We start from the raw sequence: 13634 nt of genomic DNA, 5'->3' as shown, positions 1-13634 counted from the left end.
GAAAGAACTACGTAACCCTGATTTCTCAGTATGACTGAGAATACGTAGGAGCAAGGTCAATCCTTGTCGGGCTCCAAAAACCTAAAAAATATTTTTGTTTCTTTATTTTGTTGTTCTTGGGATAGTCAAACATTTTGCAAACCATATCTTTATTCGCGTATTTAGTTAAAGGTACTGCCTTCGGGCAGGCGTTGTAGGGTGCTAATACCTTCCCTACACGTAACCGATTCCCGAACCCGAAATTCGGTTTTCGCAGACCTTGCCTTGTCATTTTATGGTTTTTCCGTAGTTTTCCAGAATAAACTATGGTGGCAACTCCAAAACATTTTTCAAACTCTTTTTCTTTTTGGATCGTCGTCCCGTCGCGATTTTTTCGGTTGCGACACTGAGCAAAAGTATCAAAGTAATATATGTTGGGTTTTTGAGTAAAGCCTTTTTCTACTAATCCTTCCTTATATTTCTCTATGGATCCATTAGGGGATACTTTTTCTTGAAGATCCACTTACAACCAATGAGTTTTATTCCTTTAAGAAAATATACTAAAGTCCAAGTATTGTTTTTTTCTGAATTGATTCAATTTTAGTCCTAATGGCCTTATCCCATTGTTTTGCATCAGGAGCACTAGTAACTTCTACAAAGCTTGTTGGATCATTATCAACAAGATAAGTATAAAGGTCATCTCTAAAGAAAGTTTTCTTTATTTGTCTTTTACTTCTTCTCAAATTCTCATTCATGGTATCACTATTATTATTATTATTATTATTATTATTATTATTATTATTATCATCATCATCAACAGGTTGAGACCTCTTACTAACCTTTAAAGGAAACACATGTTCAAAAAACTTAGCCTTTCTCGTCTCCATAATAGAATTTCTCTAAAGTATGTTACTTTTAAAAACTAGAAACCTATAAGCAGAACTATGTTCATCATATCCTAAGAACATGCAATCAGAAGTTTTAGAACCCATTTTTCTTTTCTTAGGATCGGGTAACATCACCTTAGCTAGGAACCCACACTCTTCGATATTTAAGGTTAGGTTGGTAGTCTTTCCACAACTCATAAGGAGTTTTACTCGTTTTCTTATGGGGTATTCTATTTTGTAAAAAAAATACAGCAAGTAAGGCTTCTCCTCAATGATTATCAAGTGCACCAGAACTAACAAGCATAACATTCATAATTTCTTTAAGAGTTCTATTTGTTGGTACCAACGGGGTATGGTTTGAAGAGTATAACGCAGCGGAATTAAACTTAGAGTAAGCGGAAAGCGTGTTCGGTCACAAAAATAGTTCCTTTATCAGTTTTAAATTTCTTGTAAAACTTTTATTGAACAGTTGGAGTGCTAAAAGATTAAGGAGTGTAGGGAAGAGAAAAATCACACAAATGATTTTTATATTGATTCGAATCAAAAGATTCTACGTCCAGTTGTTAATCACTATAAAAAGTGATTAACGATTTTTACTAAAAATATAGTTGTACAAATTACAAGATAATGAAATGAGTAAGGGATAGAAAACACCTTCCTTCGACAAACGAACCGGAAGAGTGCAGTGAGTAACTTCCTTCGACAAACGAACTAGAAGTGCTTCCTTCGACACACGAACCGGAAACAAACACTTTGCCAACTCGAAGAGAACCGCTCCGACTTTCGACACACGAAACGCGAGCTTCTCCTATTCACGAGACCAGGCAGAGCACCTTGCCAACTCGAAGAGAACCGCTCTGACTATCGACACACGAAACGCGAGCTTCTCCTATTCACGAGACCAGGCAGAGCACCTTGCCAACTCGAAGAGAACCGCTCCAACTATCGACACACGAAATGCGAGCTTCTCCTATTCACGAGACCAGGCAAGAGAACTGAACTAGCTTTTGAGAACTTTCTCAGACAAACTGTATTCTACAAAGGCTCTCTGTTCAAAAGTTATTTTCTGAAGTTCTCAAAGCACCTATTTATAAGCCCAAGGTCAGAAACTGAAAGGTCATCTCCCAACTGCCACAAATAATCAATTATTGTAAGTGATAATCAATTATTCAAGTCCGTTACAGGTTTTTCAAAAAGTGATAATCGAGTATATGAAGTGATAATCGATTATTCCTGAATGACTTGTGATAATCGATTATTGCTTCTTGATAATCGATTATTCCTGAATGACTTGTGATAATCGATTATTGCTTCTTGATAATCGATTATTGCAGTTAAAAGTCTAAATTTTACAAGGTTTAAAAGACTTTCCTACTACATTTAATTTCTACAAATTGCTTTTAAATAATTTTAGACTATTTTTCAACTAAGTCTTCTTGCAGCATCATCAAAACAATTGTCTTCAAGATTTACCAATACTCCTTATTGGTAACACTATTATTTCTCTCAACTACTCCATTAGACTCAAGTGAATATGGTGGAGCCACTTCATGGATAATTCCTTCTTTAACACAATAGTCATTAAACAGTACATACTCACCACCTTTATCTGATATAATCCTCTTATTTTTCTAATTTAGTTGATTTTCTACTTTTGCTTTATAGGTTAAAAACACATCAAAGGTTTCATCTTTATTTTGATTAAGTAAACTTTAGTGTATCTAGAATAATCATCTATAAAGGTCACAAAATAATTTTTACCTCCTCTAGACATGGTTTGTTTCAAGTAAGCTAGATCAGTATGAATTAACCCTAATAGTTTAGTTTGGAGTTCTATAGAAAAACATGTTTTCTTTGTTATTTTAGATTCTACACATATATCGCATTTACTACTCTGTTTATCACACATATTAATTAATCCTAGTCGTTGTAATTTCAAAACACACGAGGATTTCACATGTTCTAATCTAGCATGCTATATATCATACAAGTCAATAATATAAGTAGAAGAACTTGATTCATTAATATTTTCAGAAACATTCAGTATGAAGAGTCCTTGACCATAATATCCCTTCCCCACAAAAATATTATTTTTTTGCCATACTGATCTTGTCAGACTCAAATGACATTTTAACCTCCACCCTTCCCAATAGTGCTATAGAGATTAAATTAACTCTGGTTGATGGCACATGCAGCACATCACTCAAGGCCAGAGTCTTTCTAGATGTGAACTTAAGAAGAAATTTCCTTTTTCCTAGAACAGGAGTGGTCCTGGAATCTCCAAGGTAGACGTGTTCTTCTCGATCCCTTACACTAGTGTAAGAGGTAAAGACACTTCTGTTTGCACATATATGCTTGGTAGCACCATAGTCTACCACCCATTTTCTCACATTGGTCATCAGATTTACTTAAGAAAGGACCTCAACAATAATGTCATCTCCTTCTACTATATTTACCATAGGAGGATTGTCATTTCTTACTCTACGGCTGCACTATGGTGCATGATGGCCTGACTTTCCACATACAAAAAAATTTCCTTTCTTCTTAAAGGTGAGAATAGATTCATTGGGACAAGATTTAAGAAAATTATTTTTTCTTTTATGATCAGGTTTGCGTTCATACCTTTTGGGAATAGGTTTTACTTCTACAATATTTGCTTTTGCAGATAAAGCTTTTGCCCTTGTATTAGTAGACTCCTTCATATGAGTATCTTCAATAATTATGTGTGTTATGAGTTATGTAAAGACATCTGCTTGTGTCTGTGTTTCAATTGTTGTTTGTAATTTGTCAAGAATGCGGTAATTTCTCGATCAAAAGTTCTGACACAAATTCATTTGGTAGAAGAATATTCTTTGCTTTGATATCTTCGAGCATCTTGTGGTACTCATTGATTTGAGTTTGTATGTCCTTGTCTTCAATCATCTCCCAACGGTAGTAGTATTCTATGACGAATCTTTGTCTGACGACATCTTCAACAATGTATTTGAGAATCAACGAGTCCCAAATGTCTTTTGCTTCCTTGTAGGAACAATACACATCGAACAAATCATTAGAAAGTGCACTAAGCAGAGTGTGTCATCATACCTTGTTCGCGTAAGTCCACTCTTCAACTAGTTTTGAGTTTGAAGGAACATTAGAGTTGGGCTTCGGAGATGAAAGAGCAACAACTCCATATATGTCTAAAAGGGTCGACACGCGTCCTTGCCAACGCCGGAAGTTCTGTCTAGAGAAAACCTCGACTTTTGACACGTCTGAAAGTGATTTCGAGAAAACCGTCTGAGTTATGGAAACAATGGTTTGACTCTCCGAAGGCATGTTGTTGATGTCAGCCATAAGTCCTTAAGATTGTTGTAGAAAAGCTGACAAAAACAGTATTTCCTGAGGCATATAGATTCACTGTCCTTAAAGACTTATCCGCGGTGTATTGCACAAGTTTCCCAAGATACAACAGGAACTTCCCAAAAATTTTTGAGGATCTCAGAACTAGCAAGAATCTTTAAAAAGAGTATAAAATAAATCTAGAGTATTTTTAGAAGAGGAAAAAAGATAAAGGATGAAATTAAGAAGTAAAAAGAATGAAAGAATATTAACTTTGGTGTCTTTTGGAATGAAGGAAGAACTCTATTTATAAAGGAAAAAATAAAAAAGATGCACACCAATCGCAAAATTAATATTGTAAAGTTAACATTAAAAAGAATGAACTTTGGCAAAATCAATGTTTGATAAAAAATGAACGTTGGCAAAAGTTTTTTGCCAATAAATATTATAATGTCAACTTTCTTTTGCAATAATTGTTTTAACGTGTATATATATATATATATTTATATTATGGGATTTGCTGACGTAGGTAAGTTCTTTTTTTAGTTGGCACATTTTATCAAAATGTACCAAGTTTTAGCAGAAAAAAACTTTCATATATTATGGATTCTAAGTTTTAAGGTAAAAGATATTTAAATAATTTCCGTTTTCAAAACTAAAGAAAAAAAAAACAAGAAACCTCCCACGGGGTTTGCTAACGTATGTAAGCTTTTTTTTTTTCAATTGGTACATTTTAGCAAAGTGTACCACGTTTTAGTAGACAAAAAAGTCCTCATTATGGATTTTAAGTTTTAAGGTCAATGATATTTGAATAATTTCCATTTCAAGACTAAAAAAAAGAAGAAACCCCTCAAACGCTTTTTCACCTCTCTCTCATCCTTCATTCCTCTCCACCCTTTCTCTTTCATCTCTCTCACTCCAACCTTTTGTTGAGATTGGTATCGCGCAACAGAACGTTTAAAGAGCGTGATAACGGTCAATAACCAAGAGGGGAGGCGTGAATTGGTTATTTTAAAAAATTATGATTTTCTTTTAGAACCCTTGTGGGGTTTTAAAAAAAGTGATAATCGATTATCTTGAGTAATAATCGATTATTTGCGTGCCCTGAACAATATTAAACCAAGTAGTGATAATCGATTATCCCTTAGAATAATCGATTATTTGCGCGAGCAATCGCTTTCTGTTTTGGCTTGTGATAATCGATTATTCACTGTGATAATCGATTATTGACAGAAGGCATTACTGAATAAGAAAACTTCTATGTACTTTTACAAATGCAAAACTAATCTTATACAATTATTTCTACAAAATGCTTTTAACATTGATACATCAAGAGTCTTCAATTCTTCAACATTAACATCATTAAAACTTCAATAGTAACTTCAAGGCACCAATGCTCCTCATTAGTAACACCTTCTCCCCACCATCCTACAGTTGTCCCATAATGTTGTTATATATCATGCATTTATTTACATAAAGAATAAATGATAGTTATTTTTTTTATTATACCTTCATTCATCTCAATCATCATGTATGTCAAACATTCATCACAATCATTATGTATGTCAAATATGTTAGCTTTTAAGATTGGATAACAATGTAAAAGTTTTACGTTTTCGCTACATATGCCTATGGAACTCTAAAGCAATTGTTCCTTTCATGCTGTAATATTTTGCACAAACAACATTTGTTGGTCAGAACTATAACTAGGCGAAGACATATGTCATTTGCTATTGTGCTACCATATTCTGATTCGATGTTATTTATTTCATTTGATTTCCCAAAATTTTTCATACTTTGTCAGTTTTATCGACATTAGCCCTCAGATTGAAATTTGGACTTTTGTTTGAATCAAATCACAAGAATTTTTGTTTCATTTTCTACAGGTTTCAAACCTACAAAGGACAACTAAGGTAGTGTTTCAATGAAATTATGTGGTTCTTGGTTGTAATCTCATCAAATAAAGGAAGTCACCAAATAAGGGAGGTCACATAATAGTCAAAGTATCAAACCCAAGATAAATTACAATTTCTAAAATTTAAAAACAAAATTTAATAACAATTAAAAGAGAAAAAATATAACACAATCCTCTAATAAAAAATTAACATCAACATCATCAATTATTTTGTTATTAAAGTGACCAACAAATAAACGAACAAAGCAAGAACAACAAATTTCGGTATCGCAGAGTTGATATGTGTAGGTAAGAAAGAGAATGAAAATGAAAGAGAAACAAATTATATATATATATATATATATATATATATATATATATATATATATATATATATATTAAATTAAACCTTCATAATCAGAATCTTAATTACAACGAGAATACTAAGTAAAAAATTTATTTAGTCAGGTGAGATCAAATATAAATATTTTTTAAAATACAACGTTTACTATAGGACCCATCTAGATTATACCTATTGCATCCATATTAAAAGCTAATGTAATTTATCAACGGAAATACATTTAATGACAGCAAGGTTGGAGCACTTTGGAAAAGATAGTATCTGCTGCGTAACCCTCTCCATGTCAATATCGGAATACCGCAGCCAGAAAGCAGTACATATAGTCATCTGCTCCAGCACTTTTGCATTCGCCATCACGAATTTCGCCAGAAGAAGCTCACACTCATGCACATTAAATTCCTTAAACTGAAAAACTTTGAGGCTAGACAGAAAGCACTGAGGCACCGATGCAGAACTCACATCTTTATTTAAATCAGATACTCCCTGAAAATGTTTTTTTTTTTTTTTATGTAATATTAGTCACCATTTTTGTATTTTGTGTCTTCCATATAAACAAACAACTTGAAAGCTTACATTTTGTAAAACAAGTGTATTAAGAATTGGGGAACTGTGAAGAATGTTCAGCAGTGCTTCACCAGTAATTTCGTTTAGCTGCAGATAAGTCAATCTCCCAAAAGCTGGTAGATGGGTGAAAATATCTCTGGCATGAACCAAAACCTGTAAGACAAAGAATAAACTTTTAAACTTGTATGTCAAATTTTTCATATCTTTTGGTTAGATGAGTTAGGTAGATTATTAAAGTGCCACTAAAGTTTGGTAGGACATTTCATGACACAACAAAATCAGTAAGATGAAGTGGTACTTTTGAGTTTTGTTTTTCTAGAATTGTTTGCTTTTAATCTTTTCTTAACTTTAAAAAGCATTACTTTTTACTTTTAAAAATTAAATTTAGTGACAAAATGTTTAGATATATAATATGGAGAATAAACTATTGAAAAACTAATTTATAAACTCAAGATTTTTTTTTTAATGATGTGGTAATAAAGTACAGAAAATATTCAAAGGAAAAACTAACAATGCACATATCATTTTTGTCTTTAGGATAAGAGTGCTTCGGTTGTTGGTATGTATTTCCATACACATACATCTATATTTTATATTTTATATTTTATTTATACTTTCATACACATAAATATTTTATATTTATTTGATTTTTTTATTTTTTACTTTTTGTTTAGTATAAAAAATTATCTTTTTATAGTATTTTTATGTCATTTTATCGTTACTCTTGTCAAAAACGAAAGTTTATTAAATAAAAAAAAATAAGTGTGAAATGATTGCTATATCTCAAAGGATGATGATATTTTGACAATATTTTTTGATAATCTTTTTATAACGGGATACGTGTCATCATTTTATTGGTCTATTTAAATTTACGTTTAAAAATATTTAAAACTGACCAATTAGAAACTGTCACGTATGCATTGTAAAAAATTGTTAAAAAAGTGTTGTTAAAAGGATTTTTTCCTGTATGAACTGTTACTCAACCACACAGTAACTGTCAAAGTATCTATAGATAAATTTCCAATTCACATAGCATGAGATGAAATCGTACCTTGTAGAACAGTAATTTCAATTGTTGCACTTCAAGGATTTGTGCAAGAAGCTTATGTGCTTGATACTCAAGTTTTTTCATTCTGTCCTTTCTGTCTTCATCAACAACAATCACTACAGATGCACTACGAATTGATGGTGAATTCAACAAAATGACATCCTGTTCAAGATCACCCTCATAAAAGAAATCTGTTAAACAGGGGGCGAAAACATTGATGGAAGATTTACAAGCTTCATCTGATAGGGATCTCCAAATTGCAATGTAAAACCTTTCAAGTAGAGGTGCTTCTATTCTAATGTTCTGCATAGTTTGCCACTCGCACCCTCTAGCTTCAAGCACTTGGAGAACTGGGAGGTTAAGAATTAGCTCCTCTGAATAAGTGAAAGATTCACCCACTAACTTGATCCCAGATATGTTAAGTATTTTGAGATTTGGAAGAGAAGCAAAAAAGGGAACACATAGAGTGCATTTCATTTGAAGCACCAATTGTACTAGAGAGCTGCAACTGAACAGGGAATGAGAGGGAAATAGGACTTCATAGGAATACTGAATATGAAGGTTTTTTATTCCCTTTTCAAAGATAGAGGAGATCCATGCATTCACATAGGTAGAATCATATTGGTAAGATGTTAAACAAAGAGAGAAACTTTGGATTCTTGAATTAGCAAGAAGAAGAAGCATCCTGTTCACAAAACACTCAAAATTTTGTTTATGCATCTTTTTCTTCCCAACATAGTGGAAACAATCATTGAGCTGAAGGCCTGTGATGGATTTCCAAACATGAATCCATCTTTTTGATAACAAACTAGTGTGAACTGCCTCCATTGATTGAAGGAAAGACAGAATGTGACCAAGAATGCTGTCATGCAACTTGCTAATTATGTCTTCCCCAACAACCCCAGTTTCCTCCCTAGGAACCCCTTTTGCATTTTCATCATTCTGGGTTGCAATTATTGAATTCATGACTTTGAATCACCTGCTGCATGAACACCCAAGGTCTCAAGTTTCACAAATGCTCTAAGATGAATAATTTGAAAGGAAATGCAACAGACTCATGTACCAATTTATCATAATTTCAAGCATCCTAATGCAACATCAAGTGAATTAACATGAATTGTGTTGCTAATTGATGTTAATGAGAGATATAGGAGATAAAACAATAGGTTAACTTTTCCTATTTAGGGTCATGCTTAGAATGTATGCCAAGCAGAATGAAAGTGAGGTGAGATTTAGGTGGGAAATTATGCTGGAAAGAAAAGAAAATGAGTAAACGGAAACTTGAATTTCAGGTAGATTGAATTTCTAGGAGCTTACTGCAAAGTTTTTAACAATTGAAAAGAAAAATTGAACATAAGAATCGACTAAAGGAAGTAGAAAATGCAAATTTGTAAAGATGAGAAGGATTGAGTCTGACCTTGATGGAGAAAGGTTAGAATTGCAGAAAGTCTGGATGAAATTCTGGGAACATTTGAGAGTTTTATATTTGGGTAACTGCAGCATAGGCCACAATAAGAATACACAGCTCTCAAAAAACAGTAGATGAGAAAAGAAAAGAAAAGTAGGACTATGTAAGGTGAAAAATTGTTTGGTTAACAGGTGGCTGAGAAGGGCTTAACAATCAAATACATCAACCTCACTAACTATCCATTACAAAGTTGATACTTCATATTACAAATTAAAAACAAACTAACTAGCTGTATCAGATAACTTTGTTTCGCTATCACACTTTAAGAAGTTCTATCAATACCTGTTCGTAATAAAAACATGATGAGGATATACAATTACATCACTAACAAAGAGAGTCTTATATAAAAGACTTAAACATTGCATACAAAAATGAGTGAATCCATATGCAAGAGGAAAAAGAAAAGGATTTAAACTTAACTTACTCAGACAGAAAAACTGATTGTTCTAAATTGAAAAACTTACCACAAGGATTACTCTTAGAGTCTTACTTCCTCAATCAAATGAGTTTAGAAAAAAGAAAACTCCTAAAAATAAGTTAAAAAATTCTAAAACAGTGATATGTGTTTTAAACTAATGGAACTAATTTATAATAAAATCATTTCGTACTAAAACAACGAAGTTTTACTATTTTTAAATTGGAAAAAGTCTTTTTTAACAATTTTTTTTGACAATATTTTGACAACACATACGTAGTAATTTGTGATTGGTCCGTTTCAAATATTTTTTTAGAATAAATTCAAATAGACCAATAAAATGGTGATAGTTGTCAAAAAATTATTAAAAAAAAATTGTTAAAATATCATTATCTTTTTAAATTACTATCATTTCTAAAATACTATTTTCTAGTCTTTATATTACTCATTCTGATATTTTTTCTTAATGAAATTCAAGATTATTTTTCTTTTCAAAGCCTAAGAATTATAATAAGTTTTATTACAAGATTTTCTATTTTATCTTTTTTTGTACATCATGATAAATAAAAATAAGAATCCTTACAAAAATATTATACTTAAAACTAACGGAAAGAGTAATAAATTGTTATTTTTCAATAAATTTCTGAAGGCAACATTTTGTGTTCACGTAGATGCCACGAAAGCCGATACCGTAACAAAGAGGTACATAATTCTCCACGCGTTAGAAAATCGATGTCGTACGGACAGAAGCAGATGAAGCCTCAAATTCAAATATGTGTAAATTGGCCTAACTAACTAGGCATCTACGACATTTCAAAATCTAAGGGTTACGTGGTTAAACTCTTTTTCAAATTCAAATAGGATTATCATGATAGGATAATGGTATAATTTAAAAGAAATTGAAATGCATTGATTTCTAATTATTTTGCATTTTAAATTATGTTACTTTTACATGTTTGATTAGGACAAAGGTAATTTAAGTTTATTAAATTTCTAACAGTTTTATTTGAATTGAACATTTAACTTAAATATTATTTAATACTTCAAAATATCATTTGGAAATTTTTATATCCATGAATACTATTTTTTTTATTTGAAAGTTTGTTAGGATATTTTAACTGATATTGATAGGAGTATTTTTTTATGTTAGATATATTATTTTTATCTTTTATTTTTAGTTAGTTTGTTATTATTTTTTTATTTGTATTTTAAAATTAGTTCATTTTTATTATAAATAGAGTACCATATCTATATATTCAACACAAGGAAGATTAATGGCATAAATACTTTTTACTATATTCAAGATAATATCTAGAGCCTAAACTTCTTTTAGGAAAAAAATTTGTCTGTCTCTGCCACTACACCCATTGTCGGTGGCAACACTATATATCGTTGTCGGAGTTCCAGTAGTTGTTAGACGTTTGTGTTTTCAAATAAGCATTTAGGAAAAACGTTTAATAACCTGAGCTACGTTTAGTTCTTCCTTAAGACCTCTTAAGGGGTTCCACTAATCTTTAACAAGATGACAACAAGTAAAATCACCCCTGACATACAAGTATTATTAGCCACTTCTGGTTCCCACTAATCTATCTGTATAAAATGTGTAGTAGAATGTTAATGCTTTTGTGCTGTAACGACTATATTTCAACTCTATGCTAAAGCATTAAATGCAAGTCAACTAAATTAAATGCGAAATCAATTTGGTTGTTATGACTATTGCTAATTTGTTTTAACTGTTGTAACTGTCTGATGACAGTCGACTACATTAGTGGCAAAGTCGACTACAGGAGCGTCTGGTTTATAGAAAACTATAAATAAATGTGATTCTGTTGATCACAGAGACTTTGGATATTCTAACATTTTCATTTGATATTTCAGATTGTGATCTCTATGTAAAGGCTCCAAGAACTCATCAAGAAGACGAATGAGATCTTTCTTGGAAGAGTTTCTTAAGGAGGAAGTGATTTGCGCGTATTGTTTGATCAAGAAATGCACAGTTGGTGTTGATCATATTGGTCAAGATTTCTATCAATCTTTAGAAAGATTATTACTGTCCTATTGGGATTGCAGGAGGTGAACTCGTGGAGTTCTAGACACTTTAAGGATTGTTCAAAGTGGGTTGAAGATTGCAGAAGAGGGGATATTTTGCGACAGATCTTTGTGTTGACTGCCTATACTTTTAGTTAGAGGGTTAGAGAGATTGTCTATACTTTTGGTGTAGAGGTCTCTATAGAAATCTTGTTGTAAAAACCTTGACTAATATAGTACATTGTTTTCCTGGTTGTGGAAGGACACTAGATGTACGCATTCAGGCCAAACTAGTATAAAAACTGTGTTTGGTTTCTCTTTCCCTACACTTTTACTCCAAGTCAACTTTACAATTTACATAGTCAACTTTACATTTCCGCTACACTTAAACTTCTTGTTCCTTGCGATTCAAGAAACTTTGTAAAGGTTTATATTTTGTGAAAAAGATTTTAAAAAGACTCTGATTTGTAAACCTCACCAATTCACCCCTCTCTTGGTGTTGAAACTGAAAAAGATTTTAAAAAGACTCTAATTTTTAAAACTCACCAATTCACTCCCCCTCTTGGTGTTGAAACTGAGTCATCTTGTTTCCAACAATTGGTATCAGAGCTGGTTTTCATAAAATATTTGAAAAACTACTCGACTTCTATTTTCTTTGAATCGACTATATTCCTGGATAATGGCTTCCAGATTTCAAACCTTTGGTGAACGTGCATCTACAAACACACCACCACTGTTTACGGGTGAAAATTATCCTTTTTGAAAAATAAGAATGCAAATATTTCTTGAATCTGTGGATAGAGGAATTTGGGATGCAACCTTAAATGGTCCTTTTGAGAAACATCACACTGTTGATGGAAAAACTATTTTGAAAAACTTTTCTGAGTGGTCTCAAGAAGAGAATAGGAAAGCACAATATGATGTCAAAGCTAGAAATATCATTACCTCTACACTAACAATTGATGAATTTTTCAAGATATCTCAATGTAAATCTGCAAAGGAAATGTGGGATGTCTTGGAAGTCACTCATGAGGGCAGTGATGAAGTCAAGAGAGCAAGAAAAAATTTGTTGATTCAAGAGTATGAACTTTTCAGAATGTAGACTGGTGAAACAATCTATGAAGTCTAGAAAATGTTCACTCATATAGTCAATCATCGTATGGTTCTTGGCAAAGTCTTTGACAAAAAAGAGATCAATATCAAGATACTTAAAAGTCTGAACAGAAGTTGGCAACCCAAAGTCACAACAATCTCTGGGTCCAAGGATTTGACTAGCATGAACATGGCTACATTGTTTGGAAAATTAAGAGAGCATGAGCTAGAACTTGAAAAATTGAAGGATGACGAAGAGATTAAAGAGAAAATGTCCATAGCATTGAAAATAACAAGCAAGAAAGCTTCAAAGTCAGAGGATGATTTAGATGCTGAGATGGACAAAAATGAACTGATGTCCATGGTGGTAAGAAAGTTTAATCGACTTATGAAAAACAGTAGTCAACTTACTAACCATGCAGGTAACAACAAAGCCAAGAAAGCTCTCATTTCATGTATTTCGGAGACCAATGCAAAATGCTACCGAAATCTTATCAAATCTATGATGTAGACTTCTTTGCACATGTCTTAGCAATTTATGAAATATAATTTTTCTGAATGGGTAGGGCCTAACCTTGTG

General features: G+C 32.2%; 1 protein-coding gene across 2 annotated transcripts; it reads right to left on the bottom strand.

Moving 5' to 3' along the window:
* Positions 1-6499: 6499 nt before the first annotated feature.
* LOC106760996 (F-box/FBD/LRR-repeat protein At3g14710) lies at positions 6500-9828 on the bottom strand. 2 transcript variants are annotated; one of them, XM_014644461.2, is made up of 4 exons: positions 9469-9828; positions 8055-9033; positions 7013-7156; positions 6500-6922 (listed from the first exon to the last, which is right to left on the bottom strand). In XM_014644461.2, the coding sequence occupies exons 2-4, from the start codon at positions 9015-9017 to the stop codon at positions 6632-6634; spliced, it is 1398 nt and encodes a 465-aa protein (XP_014499947.1). In that variant the 5' UTR covers positions 9018-9033; positions 9469-9828; the 3' UTR covers positions 6500-6631. The 2 variants fall into 2 exon arrangements, with proteins under 2 accessions (XP_014499947.1, XP_014499946.1); XM_014644460.2 differs by having other exon boundaries at positions 8055-9030.
* Positions 9829-13634: the final 3806 nt, after the last annotated feature.

Source organism: Vigna radiata, chromosome 5 (genome assembly GCF_000741045.1).
Source record: "Vigna radiata var. radiata cultivar VC1973A chromosome 5, Vradiata_ver6, whole genome shotgun sequence".
Taxonomy (NCBI): Eukaryota; Viridiplantae; Streptophyta; class Magnoliopsida; order Fabales; family Fabaceae; genus Vigna; species Vigna radiata.
This window is presented reverse-complemented; position numbering and strand designations above follow the sequence as displayed.